Source organism: Talpa europaea, assembly GCF_964194135.1.
Source record: "Talpa europaea genome assembly, chromosome: 7".
Classification (NCBI taxonomy): domain Eukaryota; kingdom Metazoa; phylum Chordata; class Mammalia; order Eulipotyphla; family Talpidae; genus Talpa; species Talpa europaea.
In genome coordinates this window covers 120,542,845-120,563,938 of record NC_140074.1, presented here as the reverse complement: position 1 = coordinate 120,563,938, position 21,094 = coordinate 120,542,845, and the positions used below count along the sequence as shown (strand labels likewise).

The 21,094-nt window shown below is 57.7% G+C and overlaps 1 protein-coding gene across 1 annotated transcript; it reads left to right on the top strand.

Moving 5' to 3' along the window:
• Positions 1–1,383: 1,383 nt before the first annotated feature.
• On the top strand, positions 1,384–17,404 carry KCNH4 (potassium voltage-gated channel subfamily H member 4; the record flags this gene model as incomplete). The annotated part of the gene is made up of 16 exons (XM_084239293.1): positions 1,384–1,459; positions 3,296–3,529; positions 3,843–3,989; positions 4,115–4,242; positions 5,419–5,662; positions 5,977–6,134; positions 8,973–9,180; positions 10,242–10,436; positions 10,849–11,048; positions 12,540–12,789; positions 13,323–13,567; positions 14,155–14,193; positions 14,392–14,750; positions 15,035–15,141; positions 15,738–15,811; positions 17,012–17,404. The coding sequence occupies 16 exons, from the start codon at positions 1,384–1,386 to the stop codon at positions 17,402–17,404; spliced, it is 3,057 nt and encodes a 1,018-aa protein (XP_084095419.1).
• Positions 17,405–21,094: the final 3,690 nt, after the last annotated feature.

The window sequence follows — 21,094 nt, the reverse complement described above, 5'->3', positions numbered from 1 at the left end:
GACAATAAATTTCTGTTGCTTATTCCGCTCACATTGTGGTCCTTTGTTAGAGCAGCCCTAGGAAAGGAATGTAACACCCCAAAGTAGAGACAGAAAGATGTGGCACTTTTCAACAATCTAGCACCCCCGAACTCCCCCGTGTACAGGGCTTAGACCCTGGGGGTGATGAGCATCAGGAGTGCAGGCTTGCTCTCTCAACCACCCATCTTTCTAGATCACTGACTTCAGCTGTTTCCGTCCATGAAGCAGCCACCTTGAGCCATCACACACAGCTGCCCCAGGATCTTTCTGCTTCCAGAGTGGAAAGGTCTGTGTCTGACTTCCCCTGGGTCCTATTTGCTGCTGCACTGATTGATCTTAGAGCAGCTGGAGCTCAAAGTCCACCAGAAATCTGCAAAGGGCCACTTTGTCCACCTTTCTTGGTCCCAAACTGGTCTCCAGCCTCTCTTCCACTTGATTGGCACCTAATAGAAGGAGAATTACAACATAGCAAGAGAATAGGAAAAGGGAGACTAGGGAGACAACTGCTTTCTGGGTTACTTACTTTGTGCCCCCCACGGTGGATGATTAGCTCCATTTTACAGATGAGGAAACAGGCACCATTAAGGGGCAGACCTGGGACTCCACCTGTTGACTCCAAAACTTGAACCCACCTGCTGTGCTCAGAGGCAGAGCTCATTCGCAAAGATGCCCTTAAACTGAGGCCCAGGTTAGGGGTAAACAGGGCGTCCTGGAAGTGGAGTTCCCAGCCTCCCAGCAGATCCCGGGCAAAACCAGTCAGTTTAACCCTTGCTGTCTCACAGGCAGCCCGGAGCGCGCCGGCTGCCGCGGAGTATCTGGGCTCCAGCAGGCGGCACTACGAGCCAGACGCCATTCCCGGCGTGGGCGGTGCGGGGAAACCCGCGGGGCGGAGCCACCCGGAGCCGCCGGGGAACCACGCGTGGGGGCGTGGCCTCCCGGGCGGGGGGCGTTTCTGCCGTTCAAGTCCCGCCCCCATCTTTTCAGGCCAGGGTTCCAGGTGGGCGTGTCCCGAATTCTGCCCGGGAGAGACACGCGTGGGCCGCTCCCCTCCCGGGGGAGGATAGCCGAGTGGGGTTCGGGTGTCGCTGGTGGCCCCTCCCCGTGCGGGGCCACGTGGCGGGGCGCGGACCGAGCCCGGGGGAAAGAACCTGGCCCGTGGGGAGGGGGAACCGAGGCGGCGCCGCAGCCAGCCGAGAGCTGCAAGGTTTCAGGCAGAGAGGCGGCGGCAGCAGCGGCGGCTGGAGGGAGGGAGGAGGCAGGCGGGCGCATGGGGCGCCCCGGCCCCGCCGGCAGCGCGCCCCCTCCGGCCCGGCCGCGCTGAACGCCCCCCGGCGCTGAGCCTTGAACCCGCGCCCTAAGGCCATGCCGGTCATGAAGGGGTTGCTGGCCCCGCAAAACACCTTCCTGGACACCATCGCCACCCGCTTCGACGGCACGCGTGAGTGGAGTGGAGGCTGGGGCTGGGGGGTTCCAACTGGGGTCCAAGTCTCCTTGGGGGCTCCTGGATGTGGTGAGAACCGAGTCCAGGAGAGCGAGCGGAGCTGAGCGTCTGGGAACTCCACGCCGCGGTGGGGGGCCAGGACCTGGAGCGTCGGGGAGGGGCAAAGGGCCAAGAGCGTGGGGGGCGGGGGGGGGCGCAAGGCTGAGGGGTGTGACTTGAGGCTGGAAAGGCTCTTTGTGCGGCAAAACCGAGAAGAGGCCTTGGGAGCCGCCCACTCCAGGGCAGAGCCCTGCTGGGGGCGTGTGTGCGGGTTTCCAGGGCGCGGAGGCGGGACGGAGTGGCCGTGCTCTCCTGCGGGTCCATCCCAAACGGCCCAGCATCCCTTCCCCCAGGGAAAAAAAGGGGGGAGAGAAAAGATCAGATATCGGCAAGACCTAGCTTTGATGAGGTCACGAGCCCCAAATCGTGGCACGTCTGTGTCTGAGGGGGGTGAGGCAGGAGGAGGAGGTGGTCTGCGTGACGGAGGGAACTCCCCGCTCCCCCACCCCAGCGTGGGTTCCCGGTTCAGCACCTTGGACAGCCACAGCCCTCCCTCCCTGGCCTTTTCTCCACTGGTCTTTTCCTACTTTGAAGCCGGGAGCTCTCCCCCTGCCCTTTTGGGCGCCCTGACCAGGATCTGCAAAGGGGGAGGAGGTGAGCGGCACCCGAGGGCGGAAACCAAGCCGCCCCGGGGCCCTAACAGCCTCTCCTCCTTTCCCCCCCCTCCACACCTCCCTTGTTTCCATAGCGCCCATCACCGGGGCAACGGGCCCTGGGATGGAAGAAGAAGGCTGCTGCCCAGGGCCCAGAGCCTCTCAGGCACCCTCAGTGTCCCCATCAGTCTCCCCACCCCCAGACACTCATGCCTCCTAGCTCCCAGGGACTGGCTGTATCTCAGGCCCCTTCCCTCGCGGAGACGCTATCCCTGAATGACCCACAGGAGTCGCCTTGTGGCCTCCCACCCTTTGGAGCTGGAGGGAATCAGCTCAGGTTCTGCTGCTGGGATTGTTGGAACCACAACTTCATTACCCTGTCCTGTCAGACTTTGGGCACTGGGGACAGACCCCCCTGCAATTAGCTGAAAGAATGCTAAAAGGAGGACCTTTCCTGGAAGGCAGGGAGTGAGGATGCTGCTCATCATTGTCTCTTCCCCCACCCCACCCCCAAATGAGATTTGTGAGTTTGGCTATTCTGCATTTTGGTTTCCTAGCGATAAAAAGGACGTACCATCACCAGAATTTCTGCCCTGTCCATTCTCTAATAGGGTGGCAGGATGGCCGCTGACGTGTTTTGAAAGCCATGTGAAAATGGGGGAATTATTTCATCTTTCAGTGGAGTGCTTTCTATGTGCTGGGACTTGTTCTTGTCAAGTAACTCATGTAACTCTCACAACCACCATGTGAGAGTTATTATTATCCCCCACTTTGCAGATAGAGAACCAAGGCACAGAAGAGTTAATTAACTTGCTTAAGGTCACACAGTCAGTAAGTGGCAAGGGTGGGGTGCTGGAGCTCATGCTCTTACTCACCAGGCTATGCTGCCTCCTACAGTCATAGCTCACCAGCTTGAAAGCAGGGGGGATGGACCACGTGAATTCTCCAACCCCCTAGTAGTCCCTGTCCCAGTTCCAGGCCATCCATGAGTACTGTCCCTTTGCTCTATCTCTTCTTACTGTCATTTCAGAATATCCCAAAGGGGGTTGGTCCAGCGATCACATGGAAGTCTGGAAAGGTACAGCTTGAAAACTCAGCTCCCCTCCTGGTCTTGACTTGACCTTGACCTCTTTTCCCACAGACAGCAACTTCCTGCTGGCCAATGCACAGGGTCCACAGGGCTTTCCCATCGTCTACTGCTCTGACGGCTTCTGTGAGCTCACAGGCTACGGCCGCACCGAGGTCATGCAGAAAACCTGCAGCTGCCGTTTCCTCTATGGCCCAGAGACCAGTGAGCCAGCCCTGCAGAGGCTGCACAAGGCCCTGGAGTGCCACCAGGAGCACAGGGCTGAAATCTGCTTCTACCGCAAGGATGGTGAGGGGGCCTGACCTACCCTGCAGCCCTGCTCAGACCTCAGACCTTATCCAAAGTCCTTGGCGCAGTAGAAGCCTGGGTGTTGGTCCCCACATGGCTGAAAGCTGATACTACCTGCACTGAGTTCAACCCTTACCCTTTCTGGGCCTTGGTTTGCCCATCAAGAAGATGGAGTCAGCCGACATAATCTCCAGAGTTCTTTCCAGCTCTAAATCTTTGCAAAGCCCTTGAATATGCCCCGGAGCCAAGGGGGATTAGGGAAAAGGGATGCCATGGGCTGCTCACCTCACCCTCCCTCTTTCCACACCTGCAGGCTCTGCCTTTTGGTGCCTCCTGGACATGATGCCCATCAAGAATGAGATGGGGGACGTCGTGCTTTTCCTCTTTTCCTTCAAGGATATCACTCAGCGTGGAGGCCCAGGGCTTGGCCCCCCCGGAGGCCATGGAGACAGCAATCATGGTAACTGCAAATCAGGGGAGAAGGCATGAATGGTCGGAGGTGCTTGCCCAAGGTCAAAGACAACCTCTCCTTAACCAACCTCACAGAATGTGTCCCCACTTATCGCTGCACCCTTTTCCCAACAGAAAACTCCCTTGGCAGGAGGGGAACCAGCTCGAGACTTCGATCCGCCAGGAGGCAGAGCCGGACTGTCCTACACCGACTGACCGGCCACTTTGGCCGACGTGGCCAAGAAGGCATGAAAACCAATAACGTGAGTCCCATCCCCACCCCAACATCTCCCAAGTCCTCCAGCTATGGCTCTGAGGCATCCTTGCTACTGTCTCCCTGTTTCTGTCTGGCCGGCCTCCCTCCCAGGGCTCACTCCTCCGTCCACCCGTCTCCCACTTCTGGGCTCTCGCCCATGGCCCCTGGCATCTCCTTCTGTCCCATCTCCCTTGCTCCTTGTGATTGATGTGACTCTGTGATGATGATGTCAGGAGAGTGGAGTTCTAGCAGCAATTACATCACCCCCCCAGGTGACAGGGTTACCTCATGGGGGTGAAATCACGAGCTGTGGTCCTAGGAAGAGAGCGCCCATTGGAGCCTGGCATCTCATCTTATGTAGCACTCATAGGACCCTGATAAAGTCATGAGAAGTGCCTCTAATCCTCTGTGGTATCTTAGGGCCACAGGGAATGGGGTGGGTCATGCCAGCCTCTCTTTGCCCCTGGGATATACCCATCCTCACCCTCTATGCCCCCAGGATGGAACTTAAGTAAGAAGTTATGACCCCACAAGCTAAGGCATGTGCCCAATTTGTCATAATCTCTTCCTCAAGCAGCATGAAAGTCAAACGTTATAAATACCCCACAAAACTTGCTTGACTCTAAAGGGGGCCTGAGGGCCTCCCCGGTGGCGCAGCGGTTGAGCGCTGGGTTGCGAAGCTGCCGGCGACCTCTGCGGCGCTGGTTCGATCCCCGGCTGCTCCCCGGTCACCGGAGGAGGGTCCCACATGGCGCGCAGACCTCTCCTGCCGCCCGCTGCTCCCCTCAGCAGTGTACTTCGGTCCTTCTGCCTGCTCTGCTCCCCGCTCTGGCTCTGGTGAATTCTCTCACCCTCCTGCGCTTCTGACTGTACCCAGTGCATGTATAAACAAAAACGAATGAACAAACAAACAAACAAATAAATAAATAAAACATGCCTCTATAAAAAAAAAAAAAAAGCCAAAAAAATAAAAATAAATAAATAAAGGGGGCCTGAGCAGTAGCTTGGCAGAAGGATTGTCAGGTGCCAGTCTCTGAGCCCCTCTCCTGCACCTTTTATCTTCTCTCATGGCTGCACTGACAGTGCCCACCTCCCCCGCTTCCTATCCCCTGCCTCTCCCTCCCCCCAACCTGAGCTATTCTTTCCCCCCAAGTGTCCCCAACCACCACCCCTCTCCCTTTAGAACGTGTTTGAACCAAAGCCATCAGTGCCCGAATACAAGGTGGCCTCCGTGGGGGGGTCCCGCTGCCTCCTCCTCCACTACAGCGTCCCCAAGGCTGTTTGGGACGGCCTGATCCTCCTCGCCACCTTCTACGTTGCGGTCACCGTCCCTTACAACGTCTGCTTCCTGGGCGATGATGACACCCCCATCACTTCCCGACACACCCTTGTCAGCGACATCGCCGTGGAGATGCTCTTCATTCTGGGTCAGACCCTCTGCCCCACATGCCCTGGCGGGTGGGGTGGAGAACCCACTCATATGAGCCTTCCTCCATCCTGAGCCTGCAGGATGGGGGCATTCAAAGCCCATCCATTTCTCTGTCTTTAAGTTCTAATGGTCCATGTGCCCTGACCCCTGACCCCTGCCCCTGCAGCCTTCAGTCTTTAGTTCTCTCCTCCCCATAGTCCAGTCAGAGTCCAGTCTGTCTGCCCCATTCCAGCCTCCTCCTCCATTCTGGGTCTCTTAAAGCTTATTTCCAGCTGAACAAGGGCCCCTAGTAACAGCCACTTGCACCCCCAGATATCATCCTGAACTTCCGCACCACGTATGTGTCCCAGTCCGGCCAGGTGATCTCTGCTCCTCGTTCCATTGGCCTCCACTACTTGGCCACCTGGTTCTTCATTGACCTGATTGCTGCTCTGCCTTTTGACCTGCTTTATGTCTTCAACATCACCGTGGTGAGTGGTGCCCTCCCCCCAGGCAGCCCACCACCAATTTCTAGCATGGCATCTACCGTTAAGGGACTGACCCCAAACCCTGACTTAGTCCTTCTCATCCACCCATCTGCCAATGTTTTCCTGCAAAGCCCTGTGCTAGGTGCTGAGAAGGATCTAGAGGGTCTGTGCTCCTGAGGAGCTCAGCTCACCATCTCTGAGGAAGCTGAGACAAATGAAAAGCTAACTAGGGCTACCAAGGCGGCATTGGTCTGGTGCCAAACGAGTGGTACTTTTCACATTTTTAATTAACAAACAACTGATGAGCATTTAGCTGTCTGCAAAGCACTGTGTGGGGCCTGGTCACTGTGGGAAAAAGGGACAAGGATTCAGCCTCCAAGCAGCTAAGCCGGGGGTGGGGGGGAGAGGACAAGAGGGGACAGTAGGAATGGAAGAGGTGAAGGGAGTGGAAGGCGGGGCCAGGTATTGCTGCAGGGGGGCTGGGCCCACAGCCAGCAGCTGACCTTGGAGTTCCAGGCAAGAACGTGGGCATGCGTAAAAATGATGTGTAATCTGGGCCCGTGCCTGGGAGGCAAAAGCACCCCAGTTGGGCAGAGGCTAGGGTATCTGGGGAGGGTTCCTGAGGCCGGGGAGAGCAGAACCAGACCTCAGACAGAGAGTAGGATTTGGCTGGCAGGGGATGAAGAGAGAGCATTTGGGGGAGCATAGTAAGCCAAGACAGGGAGATGTCGAGGCTACGGGGTGGATCTGGAGGCAGAGAGCCAGGACCTGAGTCCTCCCTGTTCTAGGGGGACTGCCAGGAGCTGCCCTAGGTGCTCAACTCTACACCCAACTGGCACTAGTAGGTATTCTCAGGTCCAGGGTGAAGGACACCCACCCTGTGTCCCCAGACCCCCTCGGTGGGGGGGTGGGGGGGTGGAGAGCAGTTTCCCTGTGCACTCCTCTCTCTGCCACACTTAGCTATAGCGGGAAACCACCTACACGCAGCCGGATTTAACTAGCCGCCAACGGGCTGTGGGCCTCTTCTCCTGGCTGTGTACACGTGTGTGCAAGCTCCCACACACGTGCATGTGTGTATGTCTGCCCTGTCCAAGCAGACTCACCTTTGCATGTGTCCACCCCCCTTCCGGGGAAGCCTAGCCGGCCTTGTCAGTCGGGGCGACTGCTGTCTCTGGAGGAGAGGGGGCGCTGCAGAGCCCCTGTAACCGGAGCAACACCCCCCCACCCCCACCCCAAGCTCCTTAGGCAGTTTCCCTTACTTTGGTACCTCCGGGCTCACTTCACTGTTCACTAGGCTCTTACACACGCGCGCGGTCATGGAGAAGCCTCACGCAGAACCCTCCAGGGCTGGGTCTTTACCTCTTTCCAGGGGTAGATGCAGAAGCTCCGAGAAGTTAAGCGACTTGATGAAGGGCCCACGTAACTGGCGGGCAGAGTAGACCAGGTCTCCAGACTCCGAGTCTCGCGGTCTTCCCAACATACCGCCCTGCTTCCCAGGAAGTCAGGGGAGCTCAGCCCATGGCCTGGCAGCAGGAGAACTCAGGAGCAGTGCCGGGCGTGAAGGGAGGCAGAGCAAAGAGAGAGGACGAGCAGCCACTGGCAGAGCTGTGGACTTGCAGGAGCCCAGCTTGGGACAGCCTGGCCCGAGAAGGACAGTAGCCCGAAGTGGGTGGGGCCAAGGACAGGACTCGTGTTCCGAGTCAGGGCCCTGGGAGCTGGGGGGTAGGATCAAGCTTTGAAGAGGGTCCGTGTGGGAGAATCAGGCCAACGCCTTTCTGGCTCCTTCACCTAAAATTAGAGAAAAATGCGCAAGTTGGCTGGGGAGCCGCGGAGGGCCAGGCCAGGAGGGATGCTCCTGGAAGCCCTGAGAGGACAGTGGAGGCCCCTCACGGCAAGCTCCCCAGTCTGGTCTCAAGGCTGCCCCAATCCAGAGAACCCTGTGTGAGAAGCCCCTGTCTGCTCCTCATCTCCAAGACCGGAAAGGCTAATAGAAGCACGATAACCCTGATGAAAACCGCAGCAGTGGTACTGCTCGCTCCCATTTGCACGACCCGGCCTGGTGCCACTAGCTCCATCAACCCCTACAAGGGCTGAGACCCTGAAGCCCAGCCTCACGTAGGTCCTGCTCTCCTTTCTCCAACATCCTCTCCTCTGTGCTGATCTATAGGGGAAGGTGCTTAAACCCCCCTCCCCCCGACCCCGTCCCACTCTGCCGGCCTCTCTGTGCTAAGGGGTGGCTCATCACAAGATGAGTTGCTGTCACCACTAAGAACCAGCTCTTACCTGCAGCCAATCTAGGTGCTAGGACCCTGGGATGTGGCGCAGGGGCCAGAGATCACTGTCTATTCCACTGTCTCTGATCAGGACTTGCTCTTTCACCAGCCTGTGGTGCTAAGAGATGGTCTGGGACAACATGGATCTTGGTGTCAGCCCAGATTTGAGTCCCAGTTTCTTTTCCTTGGTCTGTGACCTCGAGCGACTCACTAGCCTCTCTGAACCTTCATTTAGTTTATGCATTTGCAAATTGGGAACAGTGAGACAGTAATTGAACTGAAGGCCAGAATCCCTGTTTAAGCGAAGACTGCGATTGTGCCTGACACATAGAGTCAGGACGTACTGTTAGCCATTACTGGTTTTAGTATTATTTTTAGCATTTTTCTTTCCATCCCCCCACCCCGCCCCCCGCGCATTTCCTGATCACCTCAGAACTGCAGGGATGTTTTCCCTGAGGCACCTTCCCCTGGCTCAGGGCATCTGGTGGCACAGCACTGGGAGGGGTGCGGGGGTGCGGGCTCCAAGGAGGTGTGCCCGCGCACAGCCTCCCCTGCCACCCTCCCGCAGACGTCGCTGGTGCACCTGCTCAAGACCGTGCGGCTGCTGCGGCTGCTGCGGCTGCTGCAGAAGCTGGAGCGCTACTCCCAGTGCAGCGCTGTGGTGCTCACGCTGCTCATGTCCGTCTTCGCGCTCCTGGCCCACTGGATGGCCTGCGTGTGGTATGTCATCGGGCGCAGGGAGATGGAGGCCAATGACCCGCTGCTCTGGGACATCGGTGAGCCTCCAGCCCCAGGTTTCTCTGACCACCCACCCACCTGCCCTGTCTACCCAGGCCCCCCAGATGATGCCTCCACCAATACTGCACCCCCTATTCCACATTCCTCCCGTACCCAACAAACATGCATTGAGCCCCTTCTGGGTCAGGCCTGGGAATACTGATTGAAGACAACGGCTCCCCCTTGGGGAGACCTCACCAGCCTTACCCATCTAGCAGGGGAGCAAGGCCAGTCATCAAAATACAGGGCGGGAAACAAGTCACTAGTGTGGGACTGGGAGTGTTTTGGGCAGAGGAAGCAGCACCCTGCCTGGACCCTTTCAGTGACTGGCCACTCCCCCCAAAATAAAGTGCACACTCATCTACACCTGACATCGCCCGCAGGCCTGTCGAGCCCACGGCCCTCCCTTTCTCCCACGCCCCCTGTCCTGCAGCCACGCTGACCTCCCTCCAGGCCCAGGGGTGCACTGCTTTCCCACTTTGACCTTGAACATGTTTTCTTCTCTGGAATCATCTCCCTTTTATTTTCCCTCCCTTCTTTATCTGGGTGTCTTCTGCTCCTTGCAGTCTCAACTCAAACGCTCTGTCTTAAGGGAGCCTTTCAGGCACCCACCCACCCACCCCACTGGGCTGGCTCTCCCTAATCCTTAGGGTTCCGATGACACCCTGTGCTTCCTTTGTAGTTGCTCACCTCCCACCCGTAATGATTTAGTTCATGTTTTTTCACCTGTAAAACATTGAGTGCGTGTTTTTCAGACTGTAAGTTGCATCAGGGCAAGGAGAGTGCCTGCCCGGGTCAAGTCCCAGCACCCTCTGTACACAGAACAGCGCACACCGTCAGGCATGGTGTGTGGCAGTGTGGCTGGCAACCTTGGGCTTCAACTGTGACCAGTTCAGTGGGGAGGCCCTGGCACAGACTGCTCTGCACATTTCCTGTGCCAGTCCTTGCAAACCTCCCCTCCCCTCTGTCAAGACTTGCCCAAGGTCAAGTGCAGGCAGCTAGAGAAACCCAGTTCTCTACAGTCTGGACAGCCTGGCTTCTTGCATCCCTCCACCCACAGGCTGGTTGCACGAGCTGGGCAAGCGGCTGGAGGTTCCCTACGTGAACGGCTCGGCGGGCGGCCCCTCACGCCGCAGCGCCTACATCGCCGCCCTGTACTTCACACTCAGCAGCCTCACCAGTGTGGGCTTCGGCAATGTCTGTGCCAACACCGACGCCGAGAAGATCTTCTCCATCTGCACAATGCTCATAGGCGGTGAGGGTGGCCTGCCACACACGAGGGTGGGCCTCCTCGGCTGGCAGGTGGGGAAACTGTGGCCCGAAAGGGCAAGGTGTGCACCCAAATCCAGAGAGAGGTGCAGTCATTCATAGATGTTTGCTCAGCACTTACTTTGCGCCGGCCTGGGGGATGCCACACTCGGGGTGTCCCCTTGAGAAGGGGATGGGATGAGCGTCAGGTCAATCCCCTCTCTGGACCGCCCTCTATCCCATCCCTCCTCAGACGTCAGTGGGTGGCACCAGGTAGGCACACAGCAGCTCACTAGTTCTTCTGCCCCTCCCCAGGCACCCAAAGACGCGTCCAGAGCCAGGGCTTGAGGGTTGGGTGGAGGAGGCGAGGAGGCGGGAGAGGTGGCAGCCCTGACGGGCTGCCCGCTGCACCTCCACAGCGCTGATGCACGCCGTGGTGTTCGGGAACGTGACAGCCATCATCCAGCGCATGTACTCGCGGCGCTCGCTCTACCACAGCCGCATGAAGGACCTCAAGGACTTCATCCGCGTGCATCGCCTGCCACGGCCCCTCAAGCAGCGCATGCTCGAGTACTTTCAGACCACGTGGGCTGTCAACAGCGGCATAGACGCCAACGAGGTAGTGCTCGGAGCTCCTGGTGCCTGCGTGGCAGTGCCATGGGAACGGGTCACTGCCTGCCTGGCCTGGGGAGGGAGGCGGATAGGGAGCAGAGAGGTGCCCGCCCAAATCCAGATCCCTTTTCTTTGTCACTAGAAGATGGGACCTGAAAGGGAGCTCAGTTGTCCCTGCTTCAGCCAGCCTTTGCTGGGCACTGCTTTGGGCCACCCTTTGTGCTCAGTCCTTGACCTCAGGAAGACACCAGTCTGGTGAGGGAGGCGGATGGGTGAACAGATAATTATGCAGTGAATGGGACTTACTGGAGGGATGCAGGTGCAGTGAGGCCTTCGTCTGGTCTGGGCCCAGAGGAGTTAAGGGGGGACATTGTGAAGGACAAGAAGGAAAACGCCTGCTTCGGGAAGAACATTCCAGGCAGAAAGAGCAATAGAAACATGGTCTGGAGATGTCGATGCAAAGGAGCAGGGTGAGTGCAGGGAATGAAATAGTTGGGTGAGCACTCAGGAACTCGTGTGTGAGCCCCCGGGGAGGAGGGAGAGCATGAAAGGTGGCTGGACAGGTGGTCAGGCCCGCATGGCCGCCTTGTAGTTAGATTTTATCCTGCAAAAATTTTAGGCTGGGAGTAGCCTGAGGGCCTGGGAGGTGTTTCTGAGAGCAGGAGCTCTGAGAGGAGCTCAGAGTGACTCCCAGCGTTTGACTTGGGCAGAGGCTGGGTCAGAGGTGTTATAAGGGGAAGACTTAAGGGTGAAAGTGAGAGTCCAGGGCTGGCCAGTGGGAGGTTGCCCCATAGGTAGTTTAGGTAGTTGAGCGAACAGGTGTAGGCCCAGTGTTGGGCTCACTACTCACAGGGAGTGGGGGAGCCATGCAGCTGGTGGCTATGATGCAGGGAGAAAGTGTGGAGGGTGAGAAGAAAGCCGAGGGGGCAGGCTGAGGAAGTCACAGAGGTGGGAGGAGAAGAGGAAGGAGATCAAGAAGCCAGAGTGGCCGAGGGATCCCATAAGATGAAGATGAAACGGTGATGGAATTTGATGGAACTCAAATTGACCCCCAGGAGGTCATTGGTGACACACAAGGTCTAGTGTAACCCTGTGTTTTACAAATGGGAAGACTGAGCCCAGAAAAGGGACATGGATTGATCACCCAAAGTGCCCAGGGGCTTGGGAACAGAGCTGACTTCTTGTCTCCTGATTGCTGGAGCTGACCGCCATGGATGAGCCTTTCGTGTGTGGGGTTGAGTAGTCAGGACATGCGTGAGTGACCAGTGTGGGTAGCCACAGGCAGTCAACAGACATGAGAAGACCTTGTGTATGGCCTGGAACTTGGGTTGGGGGGGTCCATACACAAGCAAAACTGAGGTGAGACCCACAGAAGGCCTTCTGAAGCTCGGAAATAGGTATCTTCCAAGCAACGGGCAGGCTGGAGACAGCTCAGCGCATTCGTAGAGTTCAAGTAGCAGCTGCCAGGGTGGGGGAATGACCTGTGCCTCTTTTGCAGTTGCTGCGTGACTTCCCAGATGAGCTGAGAGCTGACATTGCTATGCACCTCAACCGGGAGATCCTGCAGCTGCCCCTGTTTGGAGCAGCAAGCAGGGGCTGCCTGCGGGCGCTCTCCCTGCACATCAAGACCTCATTCTGCGCTCCTGGCGAGTACCTGTTACGCCGTGGGGATGCCCTGCAGGCACACTACTATGTCTGCTCTGGCTCACTTGAAGTGCTCCGAGACAACATGGTGCTGGCCATCCTGGGTGAGGACCCCACGGCTGCCCACTACCTACCCCGGAACCTTCCCCCAAAGGCTTTGGCAGTGGCCAGGAATCTAGGCTGGCGGATACCTGGAATTCCTGCTGAGGAGTATTCTCTCTTGGTCCCGTCACCCTCCAACCATGCCCTTTTGACCATTCCCCTCTGCTTATCCCCTGATTCCTGTGGCCGTCCCTCACCCATCAACTCTTCCCCAGCGACTGTCCCCCAACTCAGCTGATCCTTTCCTATTGACCCTCAATTCCACTGACCTTTACCTCTTACTTGGTCCCTCGGGCCATTCTTTATTGATCATCCAGTTCTACTGATCATTCCTCCAGCCCTGCTGGTCTTCGCAGTGGCCTCTCCCAGCCTCACCAGTCACTCTCCACGGACCTTTCCCCAACTCTGTTGATTATTTCTCCCAAATCCACTGATGGACCCACCTTCCAACACCCTGATCATCCTCAAATCCGCTGACTACTGAGACCCTCCTGGTCCCTCTGCCCTCGCTGACTGTCCCACCCCTTACCCACAGGGAAGGGAGACCTGATTGGGGCAGACCTCCCTGAGTCCGGGCAGGAGCCTGCCTCAGGGCTAGGCCCAAGCTACGTGCTGAAGACCAGCGCTGACGTGAAGGCGCTGACCTACTGTGGCCTGCAGCAGCTGAACAGTCGAGGGCTGGCTGAGGTCCTGAGGCTCTATCCTGAGTACGGGGCTGCCTTCCGGGCTGGCCTGTCCCGGGACCTCACCTTCAACCTGCACCAGGGCGCTGACACCAATGTAGGTAGCCCGGCCATGGCCTCCGCCCCTCTGAAATCCCTCCCTCAAAGCAGACTTCCCCCAGCCCCAGTGAGTCTCATGCGTCTCCTACTCTGGCCCCTCTTTCCATCGCCCCTTACATGTCCCTCTGACCCTACCTCAGTGGCCTTCACCCGACCCCCAAGGACCATCTCGCGTCTTCTACTTTCGCTCTGCTCCTCCATGTCTTGTCGGCCAGCTCTCATCCTTACCCCAGGCTCCTGCAAAGCCCCCACTCTGGAGAGTCCTCCCTGTGGGCTCCTCCGTCTGGACTGGGCATCATCCCCTGGGGGCTTCCTCCTCTCCGCTTGCCATGTGTTTCCCAAGCCTGTTTTGTTTTTGGCCCTGGGCCAGTCTGTATTTTACACCCTAGGCCTTTGTCTGTTACTGCTTTTCAGTCTTACTCTTCCATTCAGGGTTTCTCTGAGTCAGAGCTGGAGGCACCTCTGACTCAATTCCACGATGAGGACCACCACTCTCAAACCCCATGACCCTGAAGGGTGGGAGTGGGCGGTGATGGACAGGGAAGTGGGGAGTGAGTCAGCCTGAACCCCCCTGTGTCCCCACAGGGCCTCGGCCGCTTTGCCCGATCCCCTCGGCTCTCCCAGGTAACACTCCCTTCCTTACGGTGTTGAGGCTGCATGGGGGAGAGACTGGGAGCGGAGTTGGGGGCACCTTTCCTTGGCTCCTCTGCTGCAGGGAGAGGGGAGAGGGATGGGGAGCAGCATCCAGCAGTGAAGGCTGTTGCTTAATGTTGCCTGTGTTCACTGACCTGTGATGTCAGCTGCCCCCCTCTCTGCTCACAGCCCCGCTCGGAAAGCCTGGGCTCCTCTTCAGACAAGACCCTGCCGTCCATCACAGAGACCGAGGCTGGGGCAGAGCCTGTGGGTGGCCCCAGGCCCCGCCGGCCCCTCCTGCTGCCCAACCTCAGCCCTGCTCGTCCCCGTCCCAGGGGCTCCCTGGTCAGCCTTTTGGGCGAGGAGTTACCCCCATTCTCAGCACTTGTCTCCTCCCCTTCCCTATCTCCATCTCCTTCCCCTGCCCCGGCTGGCCGGGGACATAGCCCCTCCCCTCATGCCCCCCCCAGGGGCTCTGCCACCTGGAAACCCCCCCAGCTTCTCATTCCCCCACTGGGAACCTACGGACCTCTGGACCTCAGTCCCCGGTGAGATGCCAGCCTCTCTTGCCTTCCCCATTCCCCTGCTGGCTTCCAGAACCTTCTTTGGGCTCTGACCCCCAACATTTCATCCAGTGCTCCTTCCTTTCTCTGCCCCATCTGTGCCCCCACCCTTCCTAATCCACCACAGCTTGCAACCTCACCCTTCTTTGATGGCTGCTCCTCCCCAGTTCCCTGGCATTACTGCCCGCCCCCTTCACCCTCTGCCTGCTCTGCTCTGGCCCCTACCCTGCCCTGCCCCCGGGGTCTGACGACCACTGCCCCCATCCTAGGATAGTGGATGGCATTGAGGACTCTGGAAGCACAGCAGAGGCCTCTACTTTCCGGTTCAGCAGGAGGCCTGAACACCCTAGGCCTCGTGTGCAGGCCCCTCCAACAGGTAAGGGTCAGCAGTGAACTTGAACTTAGAGTCAGCCATTCATTTCAGGCAGCCAGCCAGCCCACATGTACTAAGGACCTACTGTGTGCAGGTGCTGTGCTGGGAATGCACAGATAAAGCAGACTTGGCCCACTTTCTTAGCGCGCTCACAGCCTAGCGGGGGAGACACCTGTGTACTCAGATAAATGATTCCAGAATGGAATGTTCAGTACTCGGGACTGAAAGGACTCTGAGTTAGAAGAAGTGTGCCCCTAAAGCTCTTAGAAGAGGGGACATTTGAGGCGGATTTCAAAAGGTGGATAGGAGGTTGAGGAGTGGAGCTAGGCAGTTGTTGAAAGGCATTAAGGCCCAACAAGAAGAGCATGTTTTGTTCAGATATCAACGAGAAGCACCATGGTGAGGCGGGGGTGGGGGTGGATGAGGCTGGGTAAGGGGAGGTCATAGAGCCTCCACACAAGTCTGAGGAGTTTGGTTTCCCATCTCCTGACCCCTCAGCTGCCTCTCCCCTTGCTCTCTGCCTGCCCTGAGAGGGGTACGGCCCAAGCTATAGGCTCCTGCTCCCTGCACGCACCCTACATCATCCCTTCTGCCTGCAGGAACCACACCAAGCCAGGAACTGGCCTCCGAGGCTGAGGAGGTGAAGGAAAAGGTCTGCAGGCTGAACCAGGAGGTGGGTTGGGGCCAGCTTCTCCCCTCAACCCAGAGGATATCGTCTTGGGGTCAGATACGTGCTCAAAGGGAGCATTCAGGGTCTGAAGGCAGAGTCCTGAATTCAAATATTCATATTTGCTGGGTGACAAGTCCCACGACCACTTTGGTCTTCAATTTCCTTCCTTAAAAATGGGGAAACACATGTTCTGTTCTTCTGCGTTGTTGTAAGCATGAGGTGAGAGCCCATGTGTGGGGTCCAGCCCCTGGGGCCTTGTGAGTACTCAGTGACTGGCTTCCTCTCCCTCCCAGCTGGCTCAGGTTGTCCAGCCTGAACAGAGTACCTCGCCACTCCCCGCCACCGTGGGCTTCTCTCCTGAAGGGACCTGCCCCCCACCCAGTCAGTACTCCAGTCCTTCCCCCATACCCCAGAAAAGGAGTGTTAAGCAGACATGGGAGGTGGGAGGGAAGAGGACCGGAGACACTTTCCACCCTGGGGGACCCAAACCCTGATGTCTGAATCCTGGTCAGGAAGAGCCTAGATCCTGTATGTCTCCACCTCCTCCCCAGGGATCTCAGAGCTGTCGCCACAGTGCGCAGCCAGGCCCAGCCCTAGGGAGTGGGCCTTCCCAGGTTCTGATAAACACCAGGCATCCCCAGGGGGGAGGGGGTGGCTGCATCAGGGCTGGGGGTGGGGCCTGCCATGTTCTGAGAGGTGGAGGCAAGTCCTGCTTTCGCTCACTGCCTCAGGCACCCCTCCATTCTAGGCCAGTGGTCCCCAAACTTGGGGTCCTATCAGCACCTGGAGAACCCATTCAAATTGAGACTCCTGGGCCTCCCCAATTTGGAATGTGTGTGGCAGGACCAAGAAATCTGCATTCTGACAAGTTCTCAGTTGGTTCACTGAAATTTGAAAGGCACTGAGTGGACACTTGATCATGTGTGAGGGGGCCACCTGGGAGTGAGGCTGCCTCGTCCCAGCTTGGCCTCCGCAGGCACATTTGCTTTTGCTGTATCTTGTAAAGGACGTGGCAGGGGGTGGGGAGAGCATTATTAGCTCCCGATAACAAATCTGTTTTGGAAAGAAGCCAGCCCTGCCCTGCCTGCTTCTCAGGGTGGCTATGCCGGTAATTGTGAAAAAGCTTTGTAAACTGTAGAGAGGGGTACACCTAGGTGATGGTCATCCTGGCACCTGGGAAATAATTCGATGTGTTTCCACCAGATCTCCCGTCTCAACCAGGAAGTATCTCAGCTGAGCCGGGAGCTTCGACACATGATGGACCTGCTGCAGGCCAGGCTGGGTCCCCCAGGCCACACAGCCTCAACTTGGACCCCACACCCTCCTTGCCCCCAGCTGAGGCCTCCAGCCATCCCTCCCTGTCTGTCCAGACCACCACCTGGCCTCCAGGATACTACTCTCGCTGAGGTCCACTGCCCAGCCGGTGTGGGGACAGTACAGATGGGGGCTGCCCCTACTGACCTGAGACCCTCCACGCTGTCCCCCTACCCCTCAGAGCCTGACCCTCTGGGGCCCACCCCAGAGCCAGAGGCCTCACCCTCAACCCCAAGCCTCATGAGGCACAGTTTCCGGTCTAGGTCTGACACATTCCACTGACCCCGGCCCCGGGCCCAGGCCTGTCTGGGGTGGACATTGCTGCCTGCCACCCAGGGAGGGGCTGGGCCCCTTGGCCTCCTGCCTCGGGTCAGCAGCCACCAGCTGGTCTGGTTGGCTCTGGATTCTCTGGACTTTTTAACAAAGCCTGGTCACTTCTGACACTGTCCCTTCTCCAAACCTCCCCCGTCCTCCTCTGTGAGGAGAGCCACCTGAGGCCGTGGAATCCAACAGGCATGAGACTGAATGCAGTGCCCCTCAGGCTGGGCAGATGAGATGTCCTGCTTTCCACCCAGGGCCTGGAGGCAGGTACAGTTGGGTGAGCAGGAGGGGAGGGAGGTGATGGTGGTGGAGGCAAGAGCAGGCAGAACTTGGGGTCTACAGCAAGAGGGACAAATGTACAGACAGCTTAGTGACCTTTCGAGTTCTGTCCCAGCCCCCAAGTCTCTGCCGGAGACCTTGAGAGCGGTATCACCTCCAGAGGGGTAGGCTGGAGGTTTGAAGTCTTAGGTTGGCATTTGAGCAACCCAAGACTTGCTAGACCCCCCACCCGCCCTCCACTTCCATCCCTGGCTAGTGGGGCTCATTTCCCCACGCAGACCCCATGGGAAATAAGCTAATCACCCCTGGACATGGATTCTTTGGTTCTCACTGCATTTTTTTCAACCTATGAATTAGTTACCAACAGAAGAGTTAACACAAAAGTCCACAGATTTCAGCCTTTCTAAAAATTGGGAGCACTGGTGACCCCGGGCCAGTGTTTCACCTGGCAGTAGCTGGTGTCAGGTGGCAACTCTGTTCTTTAGGTGGGTCCTACACCCCACCTCTTCCCAATCGCCAGGTTTCTTGATCTTCTGATGCCCAGCTAGCTTCCCTCATTTGAATTCTTTCTCTGGTCTCTGTGGGCATTTGACTTTGCAATCCCTGCCTTAGAGTGTGCTCCCAGGTTCCCGTGCCCTAGTGGGTGCTTTGGGGGCAATGCCTAGAGTTCCATCCCTGGGCCTGTCAATATGTCTGTTTCTGTCTCTCTGCAGGCTGTCATTGAAGGTGGTCTCTTCTGTTGCCAGCAACTTGAAACAGTCCCAGCAGCAACCCCCATCCTTCCATACCCCCAGACCTCAGCCTGTTCTCTCCACTTTCCAACATGGTCTCACTCAGGGCCCTGACTTCTTGCACTCACCCTGGTCTCCAGCTCTTGTTTACCACCCAACACTCTGGACTCACTTTTGGATAGGAAATAAATGCTTTATTTTTGTAGTTGTTGGCTCTGGCTTGGTTTCTGGGGGTTGGTCTGAGAACCCCAGGGCTTTGGAGGAGCCTACATGACAGTCACTCCTGCACTGTACCCCAGGGCCCTGTTGCTGTCTCTAGGAAGGGCAAAGGCGCCAACCAATCCACTTGGCACCACGTTCACGCCACCAGAGGCCCCAGGGGTGAGGCAGAAACCTTAATGAGTCACTATGGGCCTGTTATATCCCCTCCTCCCCCCAGCCCCACAGATTCAGACACAGTATAGGAAGAACAGAGTCCTGGCGCAGGCCCACCTCTAGCTCTGGAAAGAGGACCCCCAGGACACCCCACCAATCCTGTATAACCGATTCTGTATGTATTGCAGGTAACACACAGCAGGGTTTAGGGGAAGGTTTGTCATCCACAAGAACCTAGCAGGATTCCCACTATGCGTCATCACCTCTGCTCTCGCAAGTCTTCTTAGCTTTCACTTCTCTAATCATCACTGGAGGGTGGCTGGGGGATGTTATGGATGTTGTTGGAAACAGCCAGCCTGGTGACCCGATAGAAGGAGGCGTGGACAGCTTTGTGGCAGGTTATTCCTGACAGGTCACCTCAGGCTTGAGTATGACTGGTGTTGGCTGGTGTCTAGTAGGAACAATGCCCACAGCTGTCTCTGGGGTAAGTTTTGATTCCTTAGGGATTGAGTAGTGTCGCTGGGGATGGGATGCAGAAGCAGAGGAGGTACTGGTTTGTGTTGCGGGGTAGGGATTGGGCAGAAGCAGTTGTGGTTCTAATCCACATTAAGGGGCTCAACCAGAAAAAACAGAAATAGTCCTGAACCATAGGGACAGATACTTGGTGATCTGTAGCTAGGACTGAAAAAAGCTCAGGTCAGGGGGTCTGGGGATAGGGTGGGGCCAAACAGAAGTGTTCTGATGTGTATTTATGGATGGGGAGAGAGGAGACAGAAACGGTCCAGCTGGTTCTGGTTGGGGACGAGGGGAGGCAGAGGCAGAGGTGGTGCTGCTTTACAGCTGGACAGTGGCTGGAGCGCTTCCTTTCATCTTACCCCGTGGCCTCCAGAGAAAATTTCCTAAGGTGCTTCTATCACCTCCCCATCACGGAGTACCCCCAAAGGTCCGACTCCCAGAGCTAATTTGGCCCCAAAGTGCGGATGGGAGCTCCGGTTAACGAGTCACAGGACTAGTCCGCGCGGCCTCAAGTGCACACTCACACCATGTTTTTCCTCTCCCAATTCTGCACGCACAGCCCCCTGCCCTCTTCCAACGCTCTGTCGCCCGCCTCCCCTCCGGGCGCCAGGAACCAACCGTGACGCGGTTGGCACGCCTGCCCTTAAAAAGTTCCCGGCTGGGCTCCGCCTTGCCAGCAGCCGGCTCCACCCTGAGCCCGAGTCCCAGGCGGTCACCGGCTCCTCCCAGTGCCAGGAACTACAAGTCCCACCGTCCCCTGCGGGCGCACTGCCGCTTCTGCGGCGTCCCCGACTCACGCCAGGCGTGCCTCCCATTGGTCTCTCCTCCCTGCCAGTCACCTGGGAGTTTTGAGGGGCGGGGCCCAGGTGGACATCCGGATCCGGAGCGACTGAAAGGCGGAAGTGGAGGCCGGAGCCTGAAACACCGCCGGGGGGAGAGAATCGGAACCTGGCCGAGCCCCGGCTCCAAGTAACGCCGCCGCCCCGGAGCCGCCGTGAGTGTGCCTGTCCCGGGATCCGTGTCCCGCTAGCGTTAAATCTTCTTTGGGGCAGGCCTTCCTCCCGCCCAACCCCGGCTTAGGGGGATACTGACCCCTCCCCCGATCCGTAGCCCCCTCTTAAGGGGCTTCCCAGACGTCGGGCCACAGGGGGTCCCTTCTTCCCTTCTCCTGCCTGCCTTTCGTGAGCGGTGGGTTATCCCCAGGGCTCTCCTGTGGCCTGTCCAGTTCAGTTGTAGGAGGGAGATAACCCAAGTTCCGCTCCCTCTGTGCCTAGAATTGGAGGAGTCTTTGCCTGGTGCAAAGAAGCCTGTCCTCGTTCTCTTTTAGAGGTGGCCAGGAGTGTTATCGGTCGTCATTTTTCCTCACCCGCCACGGCCCCACAAAAAAATAGTGGTGCTCTCAGCCCTAGAGGAATTTTACCTCGGTTCTTTTTTTTTTGGGGGGGGCGGGGGTCCTAGGAGAGACCGTTGCACACCACACGCTCCCACAGACTCCTACTTCCTCTCTTTCTCAAGCCAGAGAGCCTAACAGGATCTCCGCAGAGTTTGGGTTACTTTTTAGGAATGGGCTGTTTTTCTCCTTGCCTCCCCGCCCCCCAATCCCGTCTTCCAGTTATGAATCCTGTCCTCCAGTTATGTTGTTCTTTAGTGGTGGTGTTCTCTGAGTATCTTTCTTCCTGCCTCTCAAGAATTTAGCTGAGGTTTGCTTAATCCTAGCTACAGATCACAGATCAGGGTGGATCTGCCCATT